This window comes from Oncorhynchus keta, chromosome 6, assembly GCF_023373465.1.
Source record: "Oncorhynchus keta strain PuntledgeMale-10-30-2019 chromosome 6, Oket_V2, whole genome shotgun sequence".
Lineage (NCBI taxonomy): Eukaryota > Metazoa > Chordata > Actinopteri > Salmoniformes > Salmonidae > Oncorhynchus > Oncorhynchus keta.
The window spans coordinates 14,970,774-14,998,750 of record NC_068426.1 but is presented as its reverse complement, the minus strand read 5'-3'; the positions used below and the strand labels follow the sequence as shown (position 1 = coordinate 14,998,750).

The following is a 27,977-nucleotide window of genomic DNA, read 5'->3' as shown; positions in this document are numbered from 1 at the left end:
CTAGATTTCTTCTCCAATGTTTATTGAAAATATAAATACATTTGCACAATGAGCACTTGTCTCTCAAATAAATTGTTACAGCTAGCTAGCGAATGGTTCAAACACACGCATACAGTCGTGAAGAAGGTGCGACAGCGCCTCTTCCCCCTCAGGAGGCCCAGAATGTTTCCCTCAAATCCTCAAAATGTTCTACAGCTGCACCATTGAGAGCATCTTGACTGGCTGCATTACTGCTTGGTATGGCAACAGCATCGCCTTCGATCGCAAGGAGCTACAGAGGGGGGTGCGGATAGGCCAGTACATGGCTGGGGCCAAGCTCCCTGACATCCAGGACCTCTAAGTAAGGCGGTGTGAATGGATGGCCCGGAAAATCGTTAAACACTCCAGACTGTTCTCTCGGCTTCCGCACGGCAAGTGATACCGGTGCATCAAGTCTGATGCCAACAATCTCCTGAACAGCTTCTAAATAGCCAACTAAATAGCTAACAAAATAGCCACACAGACTCCCACTCTCACGCACACTCCAACACCCACACAATCATTTGCTCACACACACATAATATGCACATGCATTTATACTGACTCTACACACACCCACTCACATACAATCATCATAGACGCTGCTGCTACTCTGTTCATCATATATCCTGATGCCTAGTCACCTTACATACACATGACCAAAAGTCAAACATCGCTTGTCTAACATCTCATTCCAAAATCATGGGCATTAATATGCAGTTGGTCACCCCCCTTTGCTGCTATAACAGCCTCCAATCTTCTGGGAAGGCTTTCCACTAGATGTTGGAACATTGCTGCTATAACAGCGTCCACTCTTCTGGGAAGGCTTTCCACTAGATGTTGGAACATTGCTGCTATAACAGCCTCCACTCTTCTGGGAAGGCTTTCCACTAGATATTGAAACATTGCTGCGGATATTTTCTTCCATTCAGCCACAAGAGCATTAGTGAGGTCGGGCACTGATATTGGGCTATTAGGCCTGGCTCGCAGTCGGCATTCCAATTCATCCCACAGGTGTTAGATGGGGTTGAGGCCAGGGCCCTGTGCATGCCAGTCAAGTTCTTCCACACCGATCTCAACAAACCCTTTCTGTATGGACCTCACTTTGTGTACAGGGGCATTGTCCTGCTGAAACAGGAAAGGGCCTTCCTCAAACTGTTGCCACAAAGTTGGAAGCACAAAATCGTCTAGAATGTCATTGTATGCTGTCGCGTTAAGATTTCCTTCACTGGAACTAAGGGGCCTAGCATGAACCATGGAAGACAGCCCCACACCATTATTCCTCCTTCACCAAACTTCACAGTTGGCACTATGCATTTGGGCAGGTAGCGTTCTCCTGGCATCCTTCAAACCCAGAGTCATCCGTCGAACTGCCAGATGGTGAAACGTGATTCATCACTCGAGAGAACACGTTTCCACTGCTCCAGAGTCCAATGGTGGCGAGCTTTACGCCACTTCAGCTGACGTTTGGTATTGCGCAGTGTGATGTTAGGCTTGTGTATGGCTGCTTGTCCATGGAAACTCATTTCATTAAGCTCTCGACGAACAGTTCTTGTGCTGACGTTGGTTTCAGAGACATTTTGGAACTCGGCAGTGAGTGTTGTAACTGGGGACAGACGATTTTTATGCGCTACATGCTTCACCACTCCGCGGTCCCGTTCTGGGAGCTTGTGTGGCCTAACACTTCGCGCCTGAGCCGTTGTTGATTCTGGAAATTTCCACTTCACAATAACAGCCCTTACAGTGTACCGGGGCAGCTCTAGAAGGGCAGAAATTTGACGAACTGACTTGTTGTAAAGGTGGCATCCTATGACGGTGCCACATTGAAAGTCACTGAGCTCTCCATTAAGTTCATTCTACTGTCTGTAACGGCGTCCTTCGTTTGTCGAAAGAGAGTCGGACCGAAATGCAGCGTGGTGGTTACTCATGTCTTTAATGAAGAAAAACGGAACGATACATGAAATAACTAATAAATACAAAAACAACAAACGGAACGTGAAACCTATTACAGCCTATCTGGTGAACACTACACAGAGACGGGAACAATCACCCACAAAATACAAAGCGAAACCCAGGCTACCTAAATACGGTTCCCAATCAGAGACAACGAGAATCACCTGACTCTGATTGAGAACCGCCTCAGGCAGCCAACCTATGCTACACCCCTACTCAGCCGCAATCCCAATACCTACAATACCCTGGCCTGATATATAACGAAAACACAAAACACAATGACCAAGGCGTGACACTGTCAATGTTTGTCTATGGAGATTGATTACACAGCCATGCAATGTTATACACCCGTCAGCAATGGGTGTGGCTGAAATAGCCAAATCCACAAATTTGAAGAGGTGTCCACATACACTGTATATAGTGTACCTTCCTCAATCACTCCAGTATCCCTGCACATTGTAAATATGGTACTGCAACTGACCCTGTATATAGTATGCTTACTATCTTCCTCATGTTCTTATTTTGATTTCTTGTGTGTTTTTGTTCTACGGTGGCAGGTAGCCTAGTGATTAGAGTGTTGGGCCAGTAACTGAACAGTTGCTAGATCAAATCCCCGAGCCAACAAGGTAAAAATCTGTCGTTCTGCCCCTGAACAAGGCAGTTAACCCACTGTTCCTATGCCGTCATTGTAAATAATGATTTGTTCTTAACGGACTTGCCTGGGGTAAATAAAGGTTAAATAAACATACCTTAAGTTATTTTTAGTATTACATTGTTATTGAAAGGCATTTTATTGTACTTGTGCATGTGACAAAAATTTGAAACTTTAATAAAACCCTTGATATTTATTGGAAAGTTGCATCAAGCTCACCGCCCTGTGAAGTTCATCATAATTAATTTAATCTGTAGCCTAATGAACTGCATGCTTTCCGGAATCGTAGTGGGAGAACCACGCAGACTTGTTATCCCATGACACCAAATATCCTACTTTGTCTAGCATATTTTGTTTTGTCTAAATTTGGAAAGTTTACTGGCAAATTTGTAATTTCCATCAGTCCTGTCATGTCATTTATGAAACAGGTACTTTACTCGCATAAAAAGGTTGGATGGAAAACTGGTTACTGTTACTGGTTACTGTCTCGTGGTTCAAATAGTTGCCGTATGAGGAGCTTCATTTTGCTGTGCCACGTTCAGGTGCAAAGTTAGATGCCCTTACCTTTTTCCATTTTGGATTCATCCAAGTAAAAAAGTTTTTGTGAAAGAGGAAACGCATTAATAAAGTATATGAGAAAGACTAACAATTGTTTGGGAAATGATGTCCTTTGTGGCGTCAAGGTTACTTGCTGTAATTGTGCATTAGAAGTACATTATAAATAAATGTACAGGGCATTCAGAAAGTATTCAGACCCCTCGACTTTTTCCACTTTGTTACGTTACAGACTTATTCTAAAATGGATTAAAACATTTTTTCCCCTCATCGACACACAATACCCCATAATGAAAAATCAAAAACAGGTTTAGAAATGCTTGCAATTGTATTAAAAAGGGCTCCCGAGTGGCGCTCTAGTCTACAGTCCCTGGTTTGAATCCAGGCTGTATCACATCCGGCCGTGATTGGGAGTCCCATAGGGCGGCGCACAATTGGCCCAGCGACATCCGGGTTTGGCCGGGGTAGGCTGTCATTGTAAATAAGAATTTGTTCTTAACGTAATTGCCTAGTTAAAAGGTTACATAAAAATAAAAACAGAAATACCTTATTTACATAAGTATTCAGACCCTTTGATATGAGACTTGAAATTGAGTTCAGGTGCATCCTGTTTCCATTGATCATCCTTGAGAATGTTTCTACAACTTGATTGGACTCCACCTGTGGTAAATTCAATTGATTGGACATGATTTTGAAAAGGCACACACCTGTCTATATAAGGTCCTACAGTTGACAGTGCATGTCAGAGCAAAAACAAAGCTATGAGGTTAAAGGAATTGTCCGTAAAGCTCTGAGACAGGATTGTGTTGAGGCACAGATCTGGGGAAGGGTACCAATTTATTTTTTCTGCAGCATTGAAGGTCCCCAAGAACACAGTGGCCTCCATCATTCTTAAATGGAAGAAGTTCTAAACCACCAAGACTCTTACTATAGCTGGCTGCCCGGCCAAACTGAGCAATTGGGGGAGAAGGGCCTCCTTGGTCAGGGAGGTGACCAAGAACTTGATTGTCACTCTGATAGAGCTCCAGGGTTCCTCTGTGGAGATGGGAGAACATTCCATAAGGACTACAGTCTCTGTAGCACTCCACCAATCAGGCCTTTATGGCAGAGTGGCCAGACGGAAGCCACTCCTCATTAAAATGCGCAACAGCACGCTTGGAGTTTGCCAAAGGGAACCTAAAGGACTCTCATACCATGAGAAACAAGATTCTCTGGTCTGATGAAACCAAGATTGAACTCTTTGGCATCACATCTGAAGGAAACATGGCAGGAAACATGGCATGTTTTTCAGCGGCAGGAACTGGGAGACTAGTCCGGATCGAGGGAAAGATGGACGGAGCAAAGTACAGAGATCCTTGATGAAAACCTGCTCCAGAGCGCTCAGGACCTCAGACTGGGGCAAAGGTTCACCTTCCAACAAGATAATGCAGGAGTGGCTTCGGGACAAGTCTCTGTATGTTCTTGAGAGGCGCAGCCTGAGCCCGGACTTAAACCCGATCGAACATTGGAGAGACCTGAAAATAGCTGTGCAGCGACACTCCCCATCCAACCTGACAGAGCTTGAGAGGATCTGCAGAGAGGAATGGGAGAAACTCCCCAAATACAGGTGTGGCAAGCTTGTAGGATGTAATCGCTGCCAAAGGTTCTTCAACAAAACACTGATTAAAGGGTCTGAATACTTATGTTAATGTGATAGTTTTTGGAAAAATGTATACACTTGCAAAAAGGACTAAAAACCTGTTTTTGCTTTGTCATTATGGGGTACTGTGAGTAGATTGATTAAAGAAAAAATATATAAATTTAAGAAAAAGGCTATAACGTAACAAAATGTGGAAAAAGTCAACGCGTCTGACTATTCTATCCAGCATAAAACACAAGGCAAATTATTATTTCCCATTCATTTATTTTCTTTAGACTTACACAATACATGTGACATAAATATGCCTTCAAGGTGGAGGCAACTGATTCTAACACACACACACACACACACACACACACACACACACACACACAGAAAAACAACATCAAAATATCCACAGAGAGAAGTAAGAACACAAAATACCATCTAAGAGGCATTGAGAGGAAGAGGGCCTCAACCTCCTGAAATAAACAAGGTGCCTCTGTCCCTTTACCCCTGTGTACGTTCCCATTTTTGTCAACCATCTATTGGTGGTGGTCAGTCACACCTGGGAGATGAAGTAACACTCCACGTGTTTCAGCTAGTAGTTAAGTACAAGTGTAGTACCTGATCGGGGTCCACTGATTATTGTCTGTAACCAGGGCTGTAGTCGTGTGCTCTTCATGGATGACAAGGGGGCTGAAGGGAGAGGAGAACATCCATACGATGGGGTCACGGATGATGGTATTGCTAATGGTAATAGATTTGGTAAACATGAATTCTGAGAAAACTGAGAAAAAAAAAATATTCCATTACTGCCTTGTACATGACAGTATGGTGAAATTAAAAGAGCATGGTTGAAATAAAGGGGTCGACCATCGTGTTGGAATGTGGAGGAATGACTGAGGTTTGACTGTCACTGGCCTAAGTAGACATTCACAAACAGGGGCCAGAGAGCACTGGGGGTAGGAGGGGAGGGAGGTGAGAGCTCAGTCCTCCAGGGTACGGAAGGCATTCTGCATGTCCTCCAGCAGCTGAGAGTAGTCTGCTTTGATTTTGGCCTCGCCCTCCTTCACTGGATCCTGAAACAACAGGTACACAGAGACACTGAGGCTAGGAGACACAATGACACCCCAAGACAAAGTCCCACAGTGGATGTACAAAGGCCAGAGTTGATTGAGGAAGTTGATTTTGAATGCAGATAAACATGGATAAAGGGGCTGAACAAGCATGTACCTTGAACTTCATAGAGCTGAGTCTGTAGAGGATCTCTCCCATGTGCTCCCGGATCATGGACCAGGTGATCTTGTTGTCACTCTGAGCCGTGGTCTCCACTGCATGTCGCGCCAAGTCATAGAACGCAATTGTGTTGGAAAGGATGCCCACCGTTTTGTAGAAAGGGCAGAACCTTCGGGAAAAGGGCAAAAAATTAAATTAATTAACCAATATGGGCTTAATAACCAATGATTAAGTCATTTTAGCATGTTTATGACACAGATGAACGTGTGCCAGAGTGTGTATTTACCTGTCATACGGAGTATAGCCATTCTGCTGCAGGAAGTCATCCTTGAGTAGTTTAGCAACCTCCAATGTGATCTTGTCGGTCTCAGCGAGAGATGCCTGTTGTTAAGTTGACATGGGGGACATCAATAAGTGCCTAGTGCATGCATACACATGCCAACCATCAACCTAGGCAGTATATCAACCCATAACCCTTCCTCACATGAGCTCAGCCTCACCTTGCCTACAAGCTGTACAATCTCAGCCAAATCCTCCTCCTCCTGCAGGATCTCCTTGGCCTTGGTGCGAAGCGGCACAAACTCAGGGAAGTGCTTGTCGTAGTACTCGTCCAGCGCCCGCGTGTACTTGCTGTAGCTTATCAGCCAGTTGACCGAGGGGAAATGCTTTCTCTGAGCCAGCTTCTTATCTAGACCCCAGAACACCTGAGAGATGGAGAAAGAGACAGAGAGAAGATAAAAACAGGAATGAGGAGTAGTAAGAGTAAAGGTTTGAATTGTCAAAACTTAAAATTGTCAATAAAATTGTAATATATATACAATTGAGGCATTACCTGTACAATACCCAGTGTAGCTGAAGTAACAGGATCAGAGAAGTCTCCACCAGGGGGAGACACACTAGGGGAAATAACACCAGGCCAAGTTATTCAGACACCAGTCTGCCATCACTGTATCATACATTCCAAGGTGAAGAATACATGGTTCAGGTAGCTTGTGTTGCAGGACTGGTACAGAACCTGTCTGACCCTTAGTGTCAGGAGGTATGGGGGGTGATAGAGGTTCCCCCTGCTGGTAGAATGATATAGTACTCACGCTCCAACAATGCTGACGCTGCCCTCTCTCTCTGGGTTACCCAGGCACTTAACCCTGCCAGCACGCTCATAGAAGGAGGCCAGTCTGGCTCCCAGGTAGGCAGGGTACCCGCTGTCTGTGCACAAACAGCACACAGAGCTCTGACTGGCTCAAAATGGCAGACATGTTGCTGTGATAGAGCATGTTATTTTTATACTATTGTTATTGGCTCATTGTACTCACCAGCAGGCATCTCAGCCAATCGTCCTGAGATCTCCCTGAGAGCCTCGGCCCACCGGGAGGTGGAGTCGGCCATCATGCTGACGTTGTAGCCCATGTCTCTGAAGTACTCAGACAGAGTGATTCCTGCAGTGGCACAAAGTAGATGCAGTCAGAATCAGAGGCACAGAATTCCAGTCACCACAAGGTTATGAGAATGAGTGGTGACTGGTGGCTAATCCCCCCACATTGCAGACCAAAAAATATACAACTACCAACAACGATGATGATTCAAAACAGCCGACACCAGCTTTATAGGTTGCCATCTGTAATGTGATTGCCTGGTACCTGTGTAAATAGAGGCCTCTCTAGCAGCGACAGGCATGTTGGAGGTATTGGCCACTAGAGCTGTTCTCTTCATGATACTTTCAACCTTTCCATCCACTTCCATTGTAAGCTATGGAGCAGGGAGGAATACCATTAGTCAGACTGAAAACACATCACAAACTGGTGATCGGCTATGCCAGACACCAAAGTAGTGTAATTCACTGATCTCATTAACATGTCAATGATTAGAACTTGACACACGGACTATCACTAACCTCAGGGAAATCTCTCAACACTTCAGACATCTCATTTCCACGCTCTCCACAGCCCACATAGATGATGACATCACTGTTGGAATACTTGGACAGGGACTGTGAGATCACTGTCTTGCCACAACCGAAGGCTCCTGGGATAGCAGTAGTACCACCCTGGACACACCTGTGAGCACAGACAAACACAGAGCCAGAAGTAGGTGACTTGTCAGAGGCTTAAGTAAAGGTCAGGATGAAAGGATATGAAGTGAGAATGGGTCAGTAGAAAAAAGGAAAAGAAAGTAGAGATATGTATACTCACGGGAAGAGGGCATCCAACACTCTCTGGCCAGTGAGCAGGGGGTGATTGGCAGGTAGCTTCTCTGTGACCGGGCGAATCTGTCGCACTGGCCAGACCTGGATCATGGTAAACTTCTCTTTCAAACCCTCAAACTCCAGTTCCAGCACCACATCCTGCCGAAACACACTAAATTTACCAAACAACAGAGACAAGACAATGGCATTGTGCCATTCAGCTGTAAAGATGTTAGTAGGTGGAGGGTGACTCGCATTTAGGGCTGTGACGATACCAGTATGGCAATATTTTTTCCCATGCCAAACATTTACACGAAGCAGACCATATTCTTTGGTCCTTAAAAAACCTGCTATATGTAAAATATTGTGTACTATAGTTTGGAAAATACATAAAAGTGACTCCGGATGACAACATAATGATGTTTGTTTCCAACGTTAGGGCTGTTTTCATAAATAAATTAATCACGCTTTGTGTTTTGTTTCCTTGACACGATACTAACGAGTATCACGATACTGGTATCGTCCCGGCTCTACTCACATTGACATCATAGTTTCCAGGTGGGGCCACGTAGGTGACAGTGCCTCTGCTCCGGGGAGGCAGCATCAACTTGTGTTTGATCAGCGAGTTCTCAAAGACTGTGCCGTAGATATCCCCACCTGTTATGTGACTGCCAGTCTGAGGCAGAGATGGACAGGGGGAGAGAACATAATATGTAGATTCAGGAGATGGATCATATTTCAGTGGAGACACATTCAAACACACCTTGCTTACACACTCACAAGGAAATACATTGTTGTCTTACTCTAAGACTCTGGCCAGGTGTAAACTCCCACTTGAGGTCACGGTTGAGGGCTCCAATGTTGACTCCTCTAGGGATGTAAATGCTTTGAGTGAGGTCATTGATGTCTTTGAGGGGCCGCTGGATGCCATCAAAAATGGACCCCATGATTCCCGGACCCAACTCCACAGACAGGGGCTTTCCTGTCCGAAGGACGGGGTCTCCGACAGACACACCAGCTGTGACGTACGTTCAGGAAAAATAACCATATAGCCTAGTAATATGCCAGACAAGAGGATAGGCTAGAATACATCAGAATGGAAGTACACAAAAGTAAGTGAACCGTCAACAGTTACTGAAGGTGGGAGTAACTGTATGTCTAGTTGAGAAGGTATGACTGGAAAGGATACAGGTCTCCTCGTAGACCTGAATGGTTGCCATGTCTCCCTCCAGCCTGATGATCTCTCCCACCAGCTCACTGTGACCCACACGCACCAGCTCGTACATGGCCGCTCCTGCCATGGCGGTGGCCGTCACCACTGTTGATTAAGCAGGTTAGACAAAGAACAGATGACAGAAAACATGTTATTGAAAAGTAGCAGGCAGTCTGGCTACATGAACAAGTCAAAATATATATTTTTGCCATACTGGAAATGAGCAGGCTGAATTGAGCAGGTGCTATAGCATGTGCTGAAAGCATTGTTAGCTCACTGAACTAAAGCCATAGGCACGGGCATGAGAGTTATCACTCCCAGGCCAGAGCCTGGGATCCTTGATTTGAACTGCAGACACTGACCTGGACCAGAAACTCCATGCACATATCCAAACTCGCTTTCCCGCTCTTCATCACGGATCTTAGGAAGCTTGGAAGTGTCCATCCTTGAGTGTGTGTCTGCAAAGAGTAAGGAGAGGAAAAACAGAGATCAATCATGCGACACTCCACTATGACGACACGTGAAAGACATGACACTAGTTATATATTGATAAACTGTTTCAATAACTTAAATTACTTAATGGAATGAAAATAATTCACCATAACCACACATAATCATCACATTTCATTCATTGGTACAGTGACGTGTAAGCTTGCTCAGTGATAATACCTTCGATACCATCTGCTTGGTAAAAGCAGGAGAAAAACAACAAGCTATGAAGCTAGCTAACTAGTCTCTACAGACCATAATACAACTACAAAAGTTCTGAAATACAGTCTTAGTTTGTCGTTTATTACACAAACAAGCAAATCATACTAGCTAGATAGAGCTAAACTAATCGTAGTCAGGCAGGTAACACTGACAGAACGGAAATGTAACAACAGCTAACGTTAGCTAATCTGCGTGGTTTATCATAATGTACTAGCCAGTTGCAATGAATTGACAATAACGTTATATCGGATTCATATGATTCCGGTTGATTACCTTCTCTTAGTATTCAATAGTCCAGGGCCCTTCAGAAATTTCTGTCAGATTAGGAGACTGATCAGCTGACAGGCCCAAGACTACTTTGGGAAACAATCACCATTGTGGCTCGGAGGCCCGAGATTACATTTGAAAATACGATCTCTGGGAGTCAAAATGGCGTAACAGCGCAACAGTTTCCTTCCTCTTTCCGCTCGTTTAGCTCGAATGCGGCGGCGGCTGCATTCCAATATCATTGACCTGATTTCCTCGTCTCCTTTTCTCAATGACAAAGTTTACTTAGACACTCAGTGAAAATCAAGCTATTGCTTTGATGTAGCAACACAGTCGAATAATATCCAATCACTTAGCCCATGTTGGCTGTGATCGGCCTATTGAAGCAGAACATTGGAAAAATAAACTTGGAAGATCTATTAGCTGAATAAACTGCCCAGTTAAGATTTTAAAATTAAATTGGCCTAACTATGCTGGGCTATTTAATCAGCAAAATAGGCTACATATCTACATATATATTAATGTGCCCATACAGTCTGTACGGAATAGTCTAAAATTAGTGTGTCTCATGACACAAATTATGGAGAGAACAGATCCACAGAGCAGAACCAACTCATGTTATGATGCATCACATGGCGTGAATCCAATGGTAAGCCTGTGCGTTCATTTTACATAGCGTACCTATAGCTCCCTGTATGATTTTATTAGCCTATTCTAGATATGTCTAGTTGCGCTTTCGAAATAGGAACAAGCGCTGCGGTCATAACTTTTGATCCGTTTAAATAGCCTAGTTGTCATGGGATATAGGCCTAGCCTATGTGACATTGATCCTAGCCTATTGCAGAAAGGGTGGTGATTGAGCCACGTATGTTATATGTCATTTATAATATTTTAGGATTTATTTCCAGGTTATTCTTTTGTAATAACAAAAAATACCGATACGGGATTCGTCTCTTCAGTTGGAACGGGATGAGGACCGTGCGTTTTGCTGTTGGGGCTTTTATCAGTCTGATTTTCCAAGTGGGCATGACACAACAGAGGACGAATGGTGAATATTGCCATAGTTGGAAGGACGCGCAATCTAACTGGCGAGGGGGTTTCCATTGTCCGGAGGGCCACGATCAAAGAGAAGCGGCGATCTGTTGTGGAACGTGTGAGCTGCGCTACTGTTGCGCGCTCATAGGAGCAAGACTGGATCAGGGTAACTGCAACAACCACGAGCAAGTTCTACAGCCTGGCACGTCTGATGACGAGAAAGATGCCAAGAATGCAGGTAAATTGTATCTTTGGCTACAGAAATAGGAACAAATACTTGGTCAATTATTATTTTTCATTAAGGCTCAATGTGCTGGCTATATAATGCCTTTTTAGGCATAGCTACCTATTCATTGATAACACACACAGTGAGATTCCTTATAAATGGTATTGAGGAATGAGAAAGCCTAATGCAGTGTGTGCTTGAATCCAACCCACCAAATGTGCCTTAAAGTGTGGCCTCATGTATAAGCATTTATTCTATTCTTCAACATGCAGTTAGTCTACTCCTCACATCACGAGCATCATGTTAAGACTTGATCTGCTGCCAAGGATCTTACAATGAACCGTTTTTTTTTGTGTGTTTCATGTGTTGCACAGTTTAATACTTTTCTTGGAATATGAACACATCCCCAGCTTTTTAAGGTCATCCTTAAAATGTCTTTCTTTCCTTTCCACTCAATCAATCCATCCACTTCTCCCCTGCCCTCTTTATTTTTGTGTTTTCTTTTCACTCTGTAGTACCTGTCTATGTCCCCTTTGTGATCGTGGGCTCTGTTTTTCTGGCCTTTATCTTTCTGGGCTCCATGGTGGCCATGGGTGTCTGTCTGAGTCGTAAACAGGAGATCTCCCAAAGCCCAGAAGGTGCTGCTGGGCCCCAGGGTGGGAGTGGAGAGCAGCAGCAGGAGGCTGTACCCATGACTGTGAGTACAGGGACGTCCTGTGGTTCCACCTCATCTCTCTACCCTCCCAATGCCAGCCAAGCCTGTCCAACTGGATCCACACGTGTCCACCAAACCTTAAAGAGGCAGGAAACTCCCACCAGCCCACAACCCTCCATGGTCCAACCTTTTACCATGCACCCCACCATGGTGTTTTCCAGCCTGGTTCACCCCTCCATGCTTCATCATTCCATAATGCATCCTTATATGGCTCAAATGCCTACTCTGTATACCTCACAAGGGGAAAGCCGTCATCTCCCATCTCCCTGCCCTCCATCCAGCTATACCAGCACTAAACCCAGGCACACCGAAGTGATCATATAATTTGTGGCTGTGACTTTGAAAGACTCCAGTATGGAGTATTTGGGTATTCAAATAACAAAATATTAATAAGCCCAGGAAATGGAATGTAAATGTGTGGCAGCCAGTTTAGACGAATAAAAATGTTTAGGAGAATAATTGCAATTGGTCAGTTAACAATAATTCAATGATTCATATTTGATTATTCCTTAAAATGTATAGTGTTTCTTTGTAAATATTCTGTACTCATTTCTACAATTTACACATTCAATTGCTGGACTTTTTCTGATGTTTTTTGTTGTTGTCCATAATATAGTTATATTAGCCCTACTGTTATGTATTACTGATGCAAAAGCTACACTACGCACATAACCCTGTCACATAATAATAATAGTAATAATTTGGTGGGGACATATATTTTGTCCTATTTCACACATGTACAAGTTGAAGAGTTGGACATAGCACCATGATTTAGGTGACATGATACTGTATCATGATATCATGACACCATCATTAACCACAATTTTATCTAAAACATTCCTCAATGCGATCTCTATACATGAACAGAATTTGCTCTGGTGGCTGCAGAGTTTATCATCAGGCCTTTCACAACTTTGGTTTTAGAAGTGGGGGGGGACATTAAAAAAATGTATTCAGTCGGATAAACACTCGAAGAAGTCTACCCGATCGCTCGGAGCGGTCCGCATGGTCCGGAAGCACACTGTTGCCTCGTTTTGCAGCACATTCGAATGATAAAACTGTGAGGGGGGACAAAAATGCAATTCAGAATGTGGGGAGGACATGTCCCCCCCGTCCCCCGTGAAAGTTGTGCCCCTGGCCTTTCTGCAGCCACAGCCTCGCACCAGGTGTGTTGAAACGTCTAATTTCTGGGAGCGGCGCTGTTCAACCGCTATGCTGCTGAAGTGGCGACCAATCCTGTTTTAGTTTGCACTGATTGCTTTGCTGGCCATGGTGCTGAATGTTTGCGCGGCTAGTTGTATCTCGTGCCAACTTTGGCTTTTACAATTGAAGTTAAAACACAGTTTTTACATTTTTACTTCCTATTTTAAGAAACGTTTTTATCCATAATTCCATGTGTCCATCTGTAGCATCTATCTTCAGCAGTATCTTATTATGGAGACCATTTTAGGCATAGGCAATCAGACAGAATCAGAATCATGTTAATTGTCCTAGAATAGGAAAATCTTAGCATAGCTCACAAATAACATGCACAACGCATATAGAAAACACAGCAGGAAACAAGCTATAGTCAGACATAAGTAGTAGCAGGAAGCTACCCATAGCAGGAAGCTGCATGGAATTGCTAATGAAGCAAACTTGACTACCACAAGAGAAACTGAAGGATCATTTGGGGGTAATGGTGGTATAGGCCTAGCTATAATCATCACAGAAAAACACTAAGTGATAAATGGAGAATACGTGTTATAGTGGCTGGGGGCTCAGTGTCATGAATAGCCCAATAGAGGCATTAGTGACTGGGGGTGTACATGGGTGCAGTGATAGCGATGTGTGAAAACATTGGGATAAACAGTGGCATTGTCATTGAGGGTAAATACTGTATTATTGTTAATAGGGTTGAGCTATTGAAATTACAGAAGCACCAATATGTTACTCTGCCGTTTCGTTTTTATTAAGGCCCTTCCCTTGCATTAGATCATGCATTAGCGCACAGTGATCTACAGACCTCCAATAACATCACAGCAGCAATAATCACTGTGTGTTTTAGAGTCAATTTATGCTTGATCTGAAAATGTGGTTGGAGGTGCTGCATGGATGGTGTGACGCAATTATTGAGCCTCCAGAGGCATGCGGAGGCCAAATTGAGCTCCTTACTGCATCGTCGTGTGCGGTCCAAATTTTGTAACAATGCGGAGGGCCCCGTATAGCTTCGCATTGACATGATTGGTTGATGGTAGGTCAGGGCGGGAGGTCCTGTACTCACTTCCTTGACAACAGCTCTGCTCAACAACGCTGCAATGATCCGCGAAGCACAAGAAGTATGACTGTCCTCACTTCTGCAGAGGCCGTTTCACCGTAAACGCTGCAAAGCCTATGCAGAAGTCAGAATGCCCATGCAGCGCCTTTAAGCTCCCAGACCTCCAACCCACTTCCACGGTCCAGATACCATCTGTCAGGATGGGCTAATCTGAAAGGGGATTCTATAAAACACACCAGTTCGATACAGCTACAACCGAAAGTTACTTTTCGTAGCAGGTTGGGAGATAATTTTCGCTAACTCTTTCCCTACCCTTAACCGAATTCCCCTAACCTGCTACGTTAATTCTCCTAACCTCCTGCCTAACTTCTCCTAACCTGCTATAAAAAAGTAACTTCTGGTCATAGCTGTATCAAAGTGGCATGTTTTTGGGGAATCTCAATCTGAAAGGGTGGTGTTTATGCCCACACACCATAAGGTTGTAGGACAAAAATGCAATTACAGAATTTGAGGGGGGTACATGTTCCCCCCATCCCCAGTGGCTGGGACCAACCCTGCTATGGCCCCATGGTTCTTCTGATAGACCGAACGGAGACAAAGAAAGGCATCCTTAGGTAATCACTTACCTGTGTGCAATATGGAATTGCACTGGTTATATCAATTTGGTAGCAGGATAAAAGTTTAATAGACTATAACACTGATCATGCAATCTAAAAGATAACAAATCTACCTTGTAATCACAAATTGTTATCCGACTGTGGAATTCCATCATCAAGAATCAAAAACCACAAAACTCACTAATCGTGACTATTGTTTTCACATGTAGGCCTAGTTGAAATTAACTATTTGTAGAGCTGCCAGACAAAAATGCTTGAACGTGCCAAAAAACAAACTCATGGGCCTAAAAGTAAGAAAATAGGTCGTTTGACAACGGGGCGTGACCGTTGTGGTGGTAGGATGCCCGCTGTTAGGTGGGGTCAAACGGTCACCCCCTGGTTGAATCCATTCTCTTTTGAAACAATTAATTGACAATCCGAACGTGGTCATATCTTCGAAGACACATTTTTGAGTGTTTATTTATACATTTCAGAATAACTGAGCTAAACCAGTCACGAAGTCATAATAATGCAATTTATGTAATGTAAGCTTGTGTTCTAAAATAGGGATTCTCGTCATCACTCGAAAACGCACTCATGTCGCGCTGTCAAACTGCCCATGGTTGTCACGATGGATGTTTTTGGCGATTCTGATTGGACGACACAACTAAATCTGCTAATTAAATCTCTGAGCCTGGATGCTGATTTGTGCGGGAGATTGCTCCTCACAGAAAGAATCCTGGTGAGATGCGGGGACAGGATGGCAACTCTACCGGTGGACTGCAGCTGAATACTAAAAGGACACATTTGGTGAGCGTCCCGTTTTTATCATATCTATATCTTCCCTCCTTTGTTATGTCTGTTTGTGTATTATATGTAGGCTACTACAATTAGGTTGCTGCTATTTAAAACCCTCGGTCACTCACGGGTCACAGACCACCGTTCTTCGGTAATAAACCGGTCCATCTGGAGTTGCAGGCACTTAATTGTTACAATCAAGATAAGGCATCACTCTAAAGTGGTTTGAAACAAACCGTGCACTGTTCGCCCAGTTGAAACTGTTGTACTTATTGGCTCCTCTAAACACCTCAGAGCATGTGGTTGGGACTACCTTGCTATTCTTGTTTGCGTAATTGGTAAATCTGTAGGATGCTTTGGATTCATGGTTTGTTGATAAATGTGTGATCGAGGTTGCCATGATGATCAAGCCCACAGGGCACAGACGTCAATTCAACGTCTATTCCACGTTCGTTCAACGTGTAAAATACGCTGTGTTTAAACAAACATTGTATGGTGAGTTTAACATTGCTGAGGTTCCTCCCAGTCTTGCATGGCATGTGTCACCATTCATACCATGTTGCACAGCAAGGCCCCTAACTTTAACTGTAGCGTAATCCTTACTTCAAATAAAACTCAATTATTTTTTAAACTGGGTTGTTCAAGCCCTGAATGCGGATTGGCTGACAGACTTTATACCATGGGTATGACAAAATATTTATTTTTACTGCTCTAATTACGTTGGTAACCAGTAATAGCAATAAGGCACCTCTGGGGTTTGTAATATATGACCAATATACCACGTCTAAAGGCTGTACGTGTTGCATCATGCCAATAATAGCTTTTAGCTGTGGAATATTGGCCATATACCCCCCCATGCCATATTGCTGAAATACACTACCCTTATATAAGCCAAATCATAATTTATAATAGCAAATCATCAAATTATTCAACAGTTGCATTAGTAAGCTTGCCTTGAGTGAAATATAAAACCTGTGTCTCTGTGGTAACACAGGCTTTAGCTCAGTTGACTATATAGCACAATATTGAAATAGCCCAAACTGGGTTTTGATACCAGTTGATACTTGTTTACAAAAAGCATAGTTTGAGCCTATAGTCACTCAGGGGGACCCCCTTGTGATGGAGTGCTATGTGTAAATGTAAGTATTTTAATGCAGTTATCGGTCTGGAAAGAAGTATTGATTGGCTGTTTCAGGGTCCAATAGAATGAATTGCCTCTCTAAGGAATTTTCCATGAATGACATGAAAGGCTCTGGGATGAAGTAAAGAGTAGTTTGTTCCATGATAACTTGTATGTGCTCTGATGGCATTACATAAAGACGAATGGGATTTGGTTAGTAATGTAATCTGGAGAGGTTTGACTCGACTGCCTCTGTCTCACACACCATCTGGTCTGAATTGTCTGGCTGTGTCTAATGGAACATGGAGGTTATTGTCAGTGGCTGTGTTTCCCAGCAGGTGGCGTGTGGTGTGGTGTGAGGAGATGCCCCTGGTCAAGAGGAGCATAGATCCCCGGCACCTCTGCCGCGGGGCGCTGCCCAAGGGGATTGGCAGTGAGCTGGAGTGCGTCACCAACAACAGTCTGTCTGCCATCATACGTCAGCTCAGCAGTCTAAGTAAGACATACCTTCCACACAGTCACCCCCCCCCACCCCGTTATGTGCATTAAGTAAACACCTATCTTTTAACCAGATGTATGCATCTATGCTCCAGAATGGTGACCTAAACACCCTCATTCCTGTGTTACACTGGGAAACTGAACAACTTATGCAAATAAATTAACTTACTGCATTTAATGATTGGAATCGATATGGTAAAATACATGTTGATATTGACAGATGTGTGTGTGTGTCCGTTGTAGTGTGGGGAGGGATGGAGAATTTGAGGATGAGACATCTGGCCCAAATATATCCATATTACTGTGTGTCTGTGTGGGGTGGGATTGTATGAAGTCACCGGAGATTAGAGCTTACTGTAGAGCTTAGTTTCACAGAAGCAAATAAAGGAGGCAGGGACAGAGAGAGAATCGAGACAGATTTCACAATCACTTGCTCGTCTCACCGTTGTTTGACAAATCTCAATCAATTGGTTGGTTGTCTGGAAATCTCCATCACTAAATTGCCCCTGTCTGTTCAACTTTACCTCAATTTACATTTGAAGTCAGAAGTTTACATACACCTTAGCCAAATACATTTAAACTCAGTTTTTCACAATTCCTGACATTTAATCCTCGTACAAAATTCCCTGTCTTAGGTCAGTTAGGATCACCACTTTATTTTAAGAATGTGAAATGTCAGAATAATAGTAGAGAGAATCGTTTATTTCAGCTTTTATTTCTTTCATCACATTCCCAGTGGGTCAGAAGTTTACATACACTCAATTAGTATTTGGTAGCATTGCCTTTAAATAGTTTAACTTGGGTCAAACGTATCAGGTTGCCTTCCACGAGCTTCCCACAATAAGTTGGGTGAATTTTGGCCCATTCCTCCTGACAGAGCTCGCACACACTTTTTCAGTTTTGCCCACAAATTATCTATGGGATTGAAGTCAGGGCTTTGTGATGGCCACTCCAATACCTTGACTTTGTTGTCCGTAAGCCATTTTGCCACAACTTTGAAAGTTTGCTTGGGGTCATTGTTCATTTGGAAGAACCATTTGCGACCAAGCTTTAACTTCCTGACTGATGTCTTGAGATGTTGCTTTGATATATCCACCTAATTTTCCTCCTCATGATGCCATCTATTTTGCGAAGTGCACCAGTCCCTCCTGCAGCAATGCACCCCCACAACAGGATGCTGTCACCCCCGTGTTTCACGGTTGGGATGGTGTTCTTTGGCTTGCAAGCCTTCCCCTTTTTTCCTCCAAACATAACAATGGACATTATGGCCAAACAGTTCTATTTTTGTTTCATCAGACCAGAGGATATTTCTCCAAAAAGTACGATCTTTGTCCCCATGTGCAGTTGCAAACCATAGTCTGGCTTTTTTAATGGCTGTTTTGGAGCAGTGGCTTCTTCCTTACTGAGCGGCCTTTCAGGTTCTGTCGATATAGGACTCGTTTTACTGTGGATATGGATACTTTTGTACCTGTTTCCTCCAACATCTTCACATGGTCCTTTGCTGTTGTTCTGGGATTAACTTTCACTTTTCACACCAAAGTACGTTCACCTCTAGGAGACAGAAAGCGACTCCTTCCTGAGCGGTATAATGGCTGCGTGGTCCCATCGTGTTTATAATAGCGTACTGTCGTGTCTTTGGCTATGCACGGATTAAGTGATATGACATGCTATTCTATAAAATAATTTCTCCATAATTAATATTACCTGATTGAGCTAATCATGTAAATGTAATTAACTGGAGAGTCGCGGCACCACAAAATAATATTTATAGAGCTGTTATCTTCAGAATAAATTCTTAAAGACCTAGTAATATTTTACACCAATAGCAGTCAATATTAATCGTCATCTTAATTCACTCTCATCTGAAAGTTGTAAATTCTTGGTTATCTGCACGAACCCTGGCTAACAAGTTGAATCAGCAACACAAAATTGGGTTTATTTATTTACTAAATACCTAACTAATCACACAGAAATACACATAATTAAATCATAACTTGATTACAAATTACGTCATGAAGGAAAACGTCCCTAGCGGGCAGAACAGATATGACGGCTTGTTACACAAAAGAAAAGGGCTGGGTTTGAGTGAAAGAGCAGGAAGACTGAGGAACAAAGGGCGAAGCTGTGCTATCGTAAATACAGAATCTTACGCATTCTAAATTACCGCCCATTTGGAAAAGGAAAAATGCAATAAATATTTACTCTGAGCTTCGCTTCGGTAGGTTGGTGGTAGGTGGAAGGCCGTGTTGCCCAACCGAGTCCTTTGAAGAATGTCTCTGCTGGTAAATTGAATACGTTGTAGTAACGTCGTTGTTGTGGGATACTCTGTCTGTTCCTGTTGTGGGATACTCTGTCTGTTCCTTCCGAACCTGCATCTACTGCTGCTGTTGCTAACTCAATGGCTAGGAGTGATCACTTCTGTAGTGAATAAGAGTTTAAAGTTCATACCATTCGCAACCAAAGCTCACGCTAATGTTGGCTTCGTTCTGTAGTTATTATCTGAACCATTCTGATCGGACCGTCGTCCTCACATCCTCGGAACAGGAGGTTATATTGTCGTCAAGGCTTCATATAGGAAGGGAGATGAGGGCGTGTTTGAAAAGTTTTATAGCCCATGTCCCTTCACAGGGGCGGGCCACTGATTGAGCAGAGCCCTACCTTATAAAAACCCAAATGTCACATTTTTGAAGCTAAAATCACATTTCATCCCATCACAAATAATTTCATATTCAAACATTTACATTGAACAACAATTCCATGTGAATCCGATAACTCTGATGTGTAGACTTTCCACTGTAGAGTTTGTCATATCATTGATGAGAATGTCTCAGATGACAACCGAACTGACATCATATTCATTAAGTACCACCGCATATGTTCAATTGGTCGGATTACCAGAATATAGTTAATTTCCCCCCACCTTCTGATGTTCCCAGAATCTCTATGTTAACCAAGGGTTTTGCAAATGTAACATCAGTAGGGTAGAGAGAGGAAAAGGGGGGGGAAGAGGTATTTATGACTGTCATAAACCTACCCCCAGGCCAACGTCATGACAGTACTATTGTTTGTACAGATGAACATGGTACTTTCAGGCGTTTGGAAATTGCTCCCAAGAATGAACCAGACTTGTAGAGGTCTACAACTTTTTTTTGGCTGATTTCCCCATGATGTCAAGCAAAGAGGCAGTGAATTTGAAGGTATGCATTGAAATGCATCCGCAGGTACACCTCCAATTGACTCAAATTATGTCAATTAGCCTATCAGAAGCTTCTAAAGCAATGACATAATTTTATGGAATTTTCCGAGCTGTTTAAAGGCACAGTCAGCTTAGTGTATGTAAACATCTGACCCACTGGAATTGTGATTAAGTGAAATAATCTGTCTGTAAATAATTTTTGGAAACATTACTTGTCATGCACAAAGTAGATGTCCTAACCAACTTGCCAAAACTATAGTTTGTTAATAAGAAATTTGTGGAGTGGTTGAAAAACGAGTAATGAGTCCAACCTAAGTGTATGTAAACTTCCGACTTCAACTGTATTTCTTTGCTCTTTTCTGTGTAGTATGAAGTGCACTTCTCCAATCATCTTGTCTGACCAGTTGGACACGGTGAAAGTCTATAGTAAGGACTCCTCTGTCCTCAGGTAAACATGCAGAGGACGTCTTTGGAGAGCTGTTTAGTGAGGCTAACACCTTTTACCTGCGTGCAAATGGTCTCCAAGACCGCATCGACCACTTGGCTGTCAAGGTCACTCAGCTGGATTCCACTGTGGAAGAGGGTCAGTTGGGGTCAGGGGATAAGGGTAAAAAAAAATACATCTCTAATGTTGAATGAGAATAACCGACTCATTAGTTATCCTCCTTGTCTCTGGTTCTGCATGGCCCATAATCTATTTATTATTTTCTAACTCTGTATCTTCTAATTGCTTATCTTTCTATCAATCTCACATTCTCTGTTTTGATCTCCAGTCTCTCTGCAGGACATCAACATGAGGAAGGCATTTAAGAGTTCCACAGTCCAGGACCAGCAGGTGGTGTCCAATAGCAGCTCGTCCAACCCTGTGGCAGAGATGTACAACACCAGCGACAAGCCTCCTCCTCTCAGCATCCTCTCTGCCTACAGGTTCACTGTGTGGATGCATCACAATCACCAGACAATCTTTAACCTCAAGGTTGTGATGAACAGCTAACTAGTCTCTCTTTTGACACAGAGATGACCACACTGATGGGATGAAGTTCTACACAGACCCGTCCTACTTCTTTGACCTGTGGAGAGAGAAGATGCTGCAGGACACTGAGGACAAGAGGAAGGAGAGAAGAAGACAACGGGTGAGAGCCTCTTAATATCGCACTTTAAAAAGCCTCCAGTATTTTGCTTCTGAACAGCTAATTTCTTCTGAGCAACTTATGTATACAATATCCTGTAACTCCACACCTATTTGCAAAAGGACCCCTCTCTCTGCCTCTCTCTCTCTCTCTCTCTCTGTCTCTCTCTCTGCCTCTCTCTGTCTCTGTCTCTGTCTCTCTCTCTCAGGAGCAGAAGCGATGTGTTGATGGCACACTTCAGCGTGAGGTGAAGAAGGTTCGTAAAGCCCGAAACCGCCGTCACGAGTGGAACATGATGGAGTTCGACAAAGAGCTTCGCCCAGACCATCGCCACCCTCACTCTCTCCACCGGGGGGCGTCGTCTGAGGGCTCCCTCTCCCCGGAGAGTAGGTCAGTGGTTCCATCCCCTAATTAGGACTATATTCATCTCTCCTGAGCAAAGTATTCCTTCAGTTTGTTTTCCAAATGGCATATTAAAATGTTATCAGGGTAAAGAGTTAATTATGACTTTTTGCTGTCTAGATATGATCTGCCAGACTACCCAACTGCTCCAGGCCTTCCCCATGCTACATCCAACCACACCCTGGCTCACCCTTACCAGCCTGCAGACATCCATGAGTCTGTAGAGCATGAGTACCACAGCATCGGAGTCGGCTACAGAGACGGGACTCTCAACCGCCCACACCACCCCAACCCTCTGCATCACTCCACTGAGAGAATGAATGGCACTATAACACTTCCACCTGCAGACTACAGGTATTGTTACTGTAACAATAAGAAATCTGTAATATAGATTAGTGAATCTGATTTGTTTATACTAATTGTTACCTCAAATGAAGTTCTAAAACTGAAAATCTTTTTCTCTCAGTATAATGGAGTACTATGCCAGTTCTGGACCACCACCACCTCCTCCCCCAGCCCCTCTTATCCCATCTGCACAGACAGCCTTTGGCTCTCCCATGGTGTCCCCCACCCCCCTTACTGGATCCTCGGGCTATTGTCCTCCCCCAATGCTATCTCCCCCAGGACCCCGTATGATTCCACCTCCCCCAGGTCCTCCACCACTACCAGTCCCTCCCGCTCCCCCCCAAGTGGCAGGACTCGGTGATTGGAAGCGACAGGACACCCAGCCTGTCACTGGCACTCGAAGTGACCTTCTGTCAGCTATTTGCATAGGTAAGTTTAGCTGTACTTAGATGTTTACCATTCTTCTGGAGACAGCAGAGGTAAAAATATATATATACAAAGTATTTGCACAGAAGTTCATGTTTAGACTGTGTGAATGTGTCTGTGTGGGTTTGTGTTGCTCAGGTATCCAGCTGAAGAAGGGGCAGGAGCAGCAGGAGCAGCAGGCCAAGCGGGAGCCTGTGGGGAACGACGTGGCCACCATCCTGTCCCGACGCATCGCAGTGGACTACAGCGACTCAGAGGACGACTCCGAACTGGAGGACAACGACTGGTCAGACTGACCCTCACACCGCCCCCACACGGTGACCAAATACCATGGACACATCTCTGCTCCAGCCCAACTGTCCCACAAAGGATATGATGTGGTACAGATTAGTTATGAGAGTCTCAAATGCAGTATGTGGTCAGGGACACTTTTTTTACAGACCAATGACCATATTATGGTTCATAGTGATTAGTGGGCATAGGCTGAGGAGCCAGTTTCGTTTTAGCCTTTGTGTCCAGTAGGTGAATGGACTTAAAATTAAGGCAAATTAGTTTCCTGATGAACTGAGATTCAGCTGAAATCACTCAAAAGGTATGTGGACCAAATAACCATGTGGTGAATTTCCCCCTTTTTCCTACTGTACCTACAGAGCTGCCTGAGCTCTTTTCCTACTGTACCTACAGAGCTGCCTGAGCTCTTTTCCTACTGTACCTACAGAGCTGCCTGAGCTCTTTTCCTACTGTACCTACAGAGCTGCCTGAGCTCTTTTCCTACTCTACCTACAGAGCTGCCTGAGCTCTTTTCCTACTGTACCTACAGAGCTGCCTGAGCTCTTTTCCTACTGTACCTACAGAGCTGCCTGAGCTCTTTTCCTACTGTACCTACAGAGCTGCCTGAGCTCTTTTCCTACTGTACCTACAGAGCTGCCTGAGCTCTTGTACTCAGACAACAACACGATCATTTAGTCTAAATAAATCAACAACACTGTACTCTCAATGTCACGAATCAAGCATTTTTTAAATTTTAATCTGAATTTGTCATCTTCTTTTGCTTTCTCCCATGTCTGTGCCACAACCTATGTAAAGGTAAATGTGTACACTCCTGATGCATAGGACAATTACAGTGTAGGCTCTAATTGTCTTATGCCCTTAAATGTTAACGTCAATAAAATTCCAACATACTTAGCTGATCTTCATGTGACTTCTCATCACCTCTGAAGTGTCTCTTAGTCGACCATTAGAAAGATGAGGTTCTCTCTGTAGCATATGAGACCGTCTCTGAACAGACATTCCAGCTCGACCGTGTTTAAAATGGGATGCAGTATAACCAATGACACAAATTAGGAACTGCTTGTCAATGGAAACATCTTCCTCGTCAAATGTGTTCTAGAGATGCATTTGAGATGATATGCAAGTCAGCAAGCTGACCCGAGTGGCACTGTGCTCACGTTTAATGCACCTTATACTGAACAAAAATATAAACAACAAATGTTACAGTTTATATATGGCAATTTAAATAAATTCATTAGGCCCTAATCTATGGATTTCACGTGGGAATACAGATATGCATCGGTTGGTCACAGATACCTTGATCAGGCTGCTGATTGTGGCCTGTTGTCCCACTCTTCAATGGTTGTGCGATGTTATGCTGGATATTTGCAGGAACTGGAACATGCTGTCATGTGGATCCAGAGCATCCCACACATGCTCAATGGGTAACATGTCTGATGAAAATGGAAGTACTGGGACATTTTCAGCTTCCAGGATTTGTGTACAGATCCTTGTGACATGGGGCTATGCATTATCATGCTGACACATGAGGTGATGGCGGCGGATGAATGGCACGACAATGGGCCTCAGGATCTCATCATGGTACCTCTGTGCATTCAAATTGCCATAGATAAAATGTAATTGTGTTTGTTGTCCACAGCTTATGCCTGCCCATACCATAACCCCACCATGGGACACTGTTCACAACGACATCAACAAACCACTCGCCATACATGCCATCTGCCTGGTACAGTTCAAAGTGGGATTCATCCAGCATGCCAGTGGCCATCAAAAGGTAAGCATTTGCCCACTAAAGTTGTTTACGACGCAGAACTGCAGTCAGGTGGAGACCCTGGTGAAGATGACGAGCACGCAGATGAGCTTTCCTGAGACTGTTTCTGAGAGTTCTTCGGTAGTGGAAACCCACAGTTTCATTAGCAGCCCGGGTTGCTGGTCTCAGATGATCCCACAGGTGAAGAAGTCGGATGTGGAGGTCCTGGGCTGGCGTGGTTACGTGCAGTCTGCGGTTGTGAGGCCGGTTGGACGTACTGCCAAATTCTCTAAAACAATATTGAAGGCGACATATGGTAGAGAAATTAAAATGATTTGGCAACAGCTCTGGTGGACATTCCTGCAGTCAGCATGCCAATTGCACTATCCCTCAAAACTTGAGACATCTGTAGCATTGTGTGATAAAATTGCACATTTAAGAGTTGCCTTTTATTGTTCCCAGCACAAGGTGCACCTGTATAACGATCATGCTGTTTTAATCAGCTTCTTGATATGCCACACCTGTCAGGTTAATGGATTATCTTGACAAAGGAGAAGCGCTCACTAACAGGGATGTAAACTAATTTAGGCACAAAATTTGAGAGAAATAGGCTTTTTGTGGACAATTTCTGGGATATTTTATTTCAGCTCATGAAACACGGGACCAACACTTTACATGTTGTGTTTGTATTTTTGTTCAGTGTAGATTGATTAATTCTGTTGGCAATAATTCTAGATTTCTCGCTATCAACAAACTGCAAACGTTCGTATCATGCTGAAATGTTATGACAAACGTAACTATCAGGAAGGATCCCCTCTATATGATGACTCCTAAATAGTTATGTACAGAATGTACATGAAGTGACTTGAAGAGAGGAAACAATTTCCTGGATCATTCGGAATGGGATTGCCCACTGCTGAAGGTACTTTGTATCTTTACTGCTGCCAGACTGAACAGGTAAACAAAGAGACACAAATTAGGTCAGGAATAGACATGAATGAAGAGTGACAGTGTGAGTAGAAGACCTCAAGTAGACCACAGACAAGTCAAGGACTTCATACTGTGTGAGCTGTCTAATGTACTGACTGTATGGACAGGCTCCTATGACTGAATTCCATATGAGGCGTCAGTAGGGTTGCACATTTTGGGGAATATTCAGAGGTGGAAACTTTCCGTGGGAATTAACAGTAATATATGGGAATTTACGGAAATATGCTAATTAATATAATTTAAATGTAGATGTTTTTTGCATTGGATATATTTACCATATCATATGGAGACAGAAACAAACTTTTTACCTTATCATAAGTAGACATAATTGCAAATGATTAAATCCTTCCAATAGAAATAAACAATTTAGTTACAAATTTAACTTTAGTTAAATGAGTTGACTCTTCACATGGGATGATTTCACTAAACGACAAAAGGGAATATTGAATGATCGCATCTGCCAAAAACGTTTTCAACCTGCATCTGTAAAATGATAGTTTCTAGACTAAAGGTTTGGTTGTCTTTCTCTCAGGCTTCGGTGTCTTCTCCCTGGACCTCCTCAATGTCCACCTCTTGTACATCAGACTTTGAGCCCTGACCCTTGCTTCTGCAACCTCCTTCATCCTTACAGGGCACTCCGGGAACGTGATTCCCATCACAATTACAGTAACATGATTCATCTGACTCTTCAACTATGACATTTATTCCTAAAAAACAAACACTTGCCACATGTCCAAACTTTTTACAATTGTAACACTGCAGCGGCTTCTGTACATATGGTCTCACCTCATATCTGACATACCCAAGTTTCACAAGTCGGGAGAACCACTTCATCAAAAAACTGTAAAACTGATAGGCATTGCTCCTTCTTTCCGTCTATCATTCAATTCAAGCGATGGGCTTCTACCACTCCTAGCATGTTATCCCTAAACCACACAGCCACTATGTCCAACAACACACCAGAGATGACACCTTTAACCAGTGCTCTACTCTGAAAATCATTGCTTCCACATCATACTTTGATATCTTGTAGAGCCACAGAGCTTTCTCCTTTTGTGCTTTTGACACATACAAAATGCACATCAAACCACTCCTGGTCACTCTAACCGATTCCACTTTTCCCAATTCGTCCTTCACCATCTTCGAAAGACCAAATGTGTCACCCCAAAAAAATCATACTTGCTCGTGAATCGTTCTCCAACCATAAACTGCTGTTATTTTCCAACTTTAGCCCTTTTTACTCCAATCTTCTTCACCATCGTCCCCTCATTCTCACCAACTGTACTCGCGCCAACAGAATCGCAAAATGCTACCCTCATCTCATCCAGCTGTGTTCCCCTCTTCACCTCAAGGATAATGTGCTTTTCACCAATGGCTGCTGTTCAATTCATTGTTGTGGTGTGTGGGTGTGTGTGGCGGCCATCTTAATATGGTCAGCTAGTGACCACCTGATCTGTCAGGTGAGCTGTCAGGTGACTGGGCGGACCTTTTGGAAAAGCACTTTGCCACTGTGATAGTGAGTTTGATAGTGAACTGAGTATTTACTTCAGAATATCAGCAACAGTATACATTCCATTACATACACTGGGGTCCAAAATTATTGACACCCTTGATAAAGATGAGCAATAATGACTGTATAAAATAAATAATTAAAATACTGAGCTATATTGTATGCTCTGAACATATTTACAATTATATTATTTTGTACTAACACAATTGCTGAGAGAAACAGATTTATTTTTTTATTCTTACAAATAAAGTTGTCAAATGTTTAGTATTTAGTCCCATATTCCT

At 43.4% G+C, this 27,977-nt stretch overlaps 3 protein-coding genes across 7 annotated transcripts; 2 read left to right on the top strand and 1 right to left on the bottom strand.

Annotated features, from left to right (window-relative positions):
- Positions 1 to 5,061: 5,061 nt before the first annotated feature.
- On the bottom strand, positions 5,062 to 10,579 carry LOC118385032 (V-type proton ATPase catalytic subunit A-like). Of its 2 annotated transcripts, none has more exons than XM_035771819.2 (15): positions 10,415 to 10,579; positions 9,793 to 9,888; positions 9,407 to 9,535; positions 9,021 to 9,235; positions 8,756 to 8,893; positions 8,225 to 8,376; positions 7,927 to 8,089; positions 7,673 to 7,781; positions 7,349 to 7,471; positions 7,127 to 7,241; positions 6,868 to 6,931; positions 6,536 to 6,739; positions 6,322 to 6,416; positions 6,033 to 6,204; positions 5,062 to 5,878 (listed from the first exon to the last, which is right to left on the bottom strand). In XM_035771819.2, exons 2-15 carry the CDS (start codon positions 9,872 to 9,874, stop codon positions 5,786 to 5,788), a joined length of 1,854 nt encoding a protein of 617 aa, XP_035627712.1. In that variant the 5' UTR covers positions 9,875 to 9,888; positions 10,415 to 10,579; the 3' UTR covers positions 5,062 to 5,785. The 2 variants fall into 2 exon arrangements, with proteins under 2 accessions (XP_035627712.1, XP_035627713.1); XM_035771820.2 differs by lacking the exon at positions 10,415 to 10,579 and adding an exon at positions 10,100 to 10,250.
- Positions 10,580 to 10,946: 367 nt separating this feature from the next.
- On the top strand, positions 10,947 to 14,403 carry LOC118385636 (protein shisa-2-like). 2 transcript variants are annotated; one of them, XM_035772858.1, is made up of 3 exons: positions 10,947 to 11,057; positions 11,317 to 11,681; positions 12,185 to 14,403. In XM_035772858.1, exons 2-3 carry the CDS (start codon positions 11,378 to 11,380, stop codon positions 12,706 to 12,708), a joined length of 828 nt encoding a protein of 275 aa, XP_035628751.1. In that variant the 5' UTR covers positions 10,947 to 11,057; positions 11,317 to 11,377; the 3' UTR covers positions 12,709 to 14,403. The 2 variants fall into 2 exon arrangements, with proteins under 2 accessions (XP_035628751.1, XP_035628750.1); XM_035772857.2 differs by lacking the exon at positions 10,947 to 11,057 and having other exon boundaries at positions 11,100 to 11,681.
- Positions 14,404 to 15,928: 1,525 nt separating this feature from the next.
- Positions 15,929 to 23,939, top strand: LOC118385031 (actin-binding protein WASF3-like). Of its 3 annotated transcripts, none has more exons than XM_035771817.2 (9): positions 15,929 to 16,047; positions 17,494 to 17,651; positions 21,298 to 21,456; positions 21,623 to 21,776; positions 21,865 to 21,982; positions 22,188 to 22,369; positions 22,502 to 22,735; positions 22,848 to 23,155; positions 23,291 to 23,939. In XM_035771817.2, exons 2-9 carry the CDS (start codon positions 17,519 to 17,521, stop codon positions 23,446 to 23,448), a joined length of 1,446 nt encoding a protein of 481 aa, XP_035627710.1. In that variant the 5' UTR covers positions 15,929 to 16,047; positions 17,494 to 17,518; the 3' UTR covers positions 23,449 to 23,939. The 3 variants fall into 3 exon arrangements, with proteins under 3 accessions (XP_035627710.1, XP_035627711.1, XP_035627709.1); XM_035771818.2 differs by having other exon boundaries at positions 17,491 to 17,651; positions 21,298 to 21,432; XM_035771816.2 differs by having other exon boundaries at positions 17,491 to 17,651.
- The last annotated feature ends 4,038 nt before the right edge of the window (positions 23,940 to 27,977 follow it).

Coding starts and splice junctions, on each gene's coding strand:
- LOC118385032 (XM_035771819.2), bottom strand. CDS start 9,874: ATGGACACTTCCAAGCTTCCTAAGATCCGTGATGAAGAGCGGGAAAGC. Junction 7,242..7,348: donor ATTGGCTGAGATGCCTGCTG/GTGAGTACAATG, acceptor GTTTGTGCACAG/ACAGCGGGTACCCTGCCTAC. Junction 5,879..6,032: donor TCAGCTCTATGAAGTTCAAG/GTACATGCTTGT, acceptor CTGTTGTTTCAG/GATCCAGTGAAGGAGGGCGA.
- LOC118385636 (XM_035772857.2), top strand. CDS start 11,276: ATGTTATATGTCATTTATAATATTTTAGGATTTATTTCCAGGTTATTC. Junction 11,682..12,184: donor GAAAGATGCCAAGAATGCAG/GTAAATTGTATC, acceptor TTCACTCTGTAG/TACCTGTCTATGTCCCCTTT.
- LOC118385031 (XM_035771817.2), top strand. CDS start 17,519: ATGCCCCTGGTCAAGAGGAGCATAGATCCCCGGCACCTCTGCCGCGGG. Junction 21,983..22,187: donor AGGAGAGAAGAAGACAACGG/GTGAGAGCCTCT, acceptor TCTCTCTCTCAG/GAGCAGAAGCGATGTGTTGA. Junction 23,156..23,290: donor TCTGTCAGCTATTTGCATAG/GTAAGTTTAGCT, acceptor TGTGTTGCTCAG/GTATCCAGCTGAAGAAGGGG.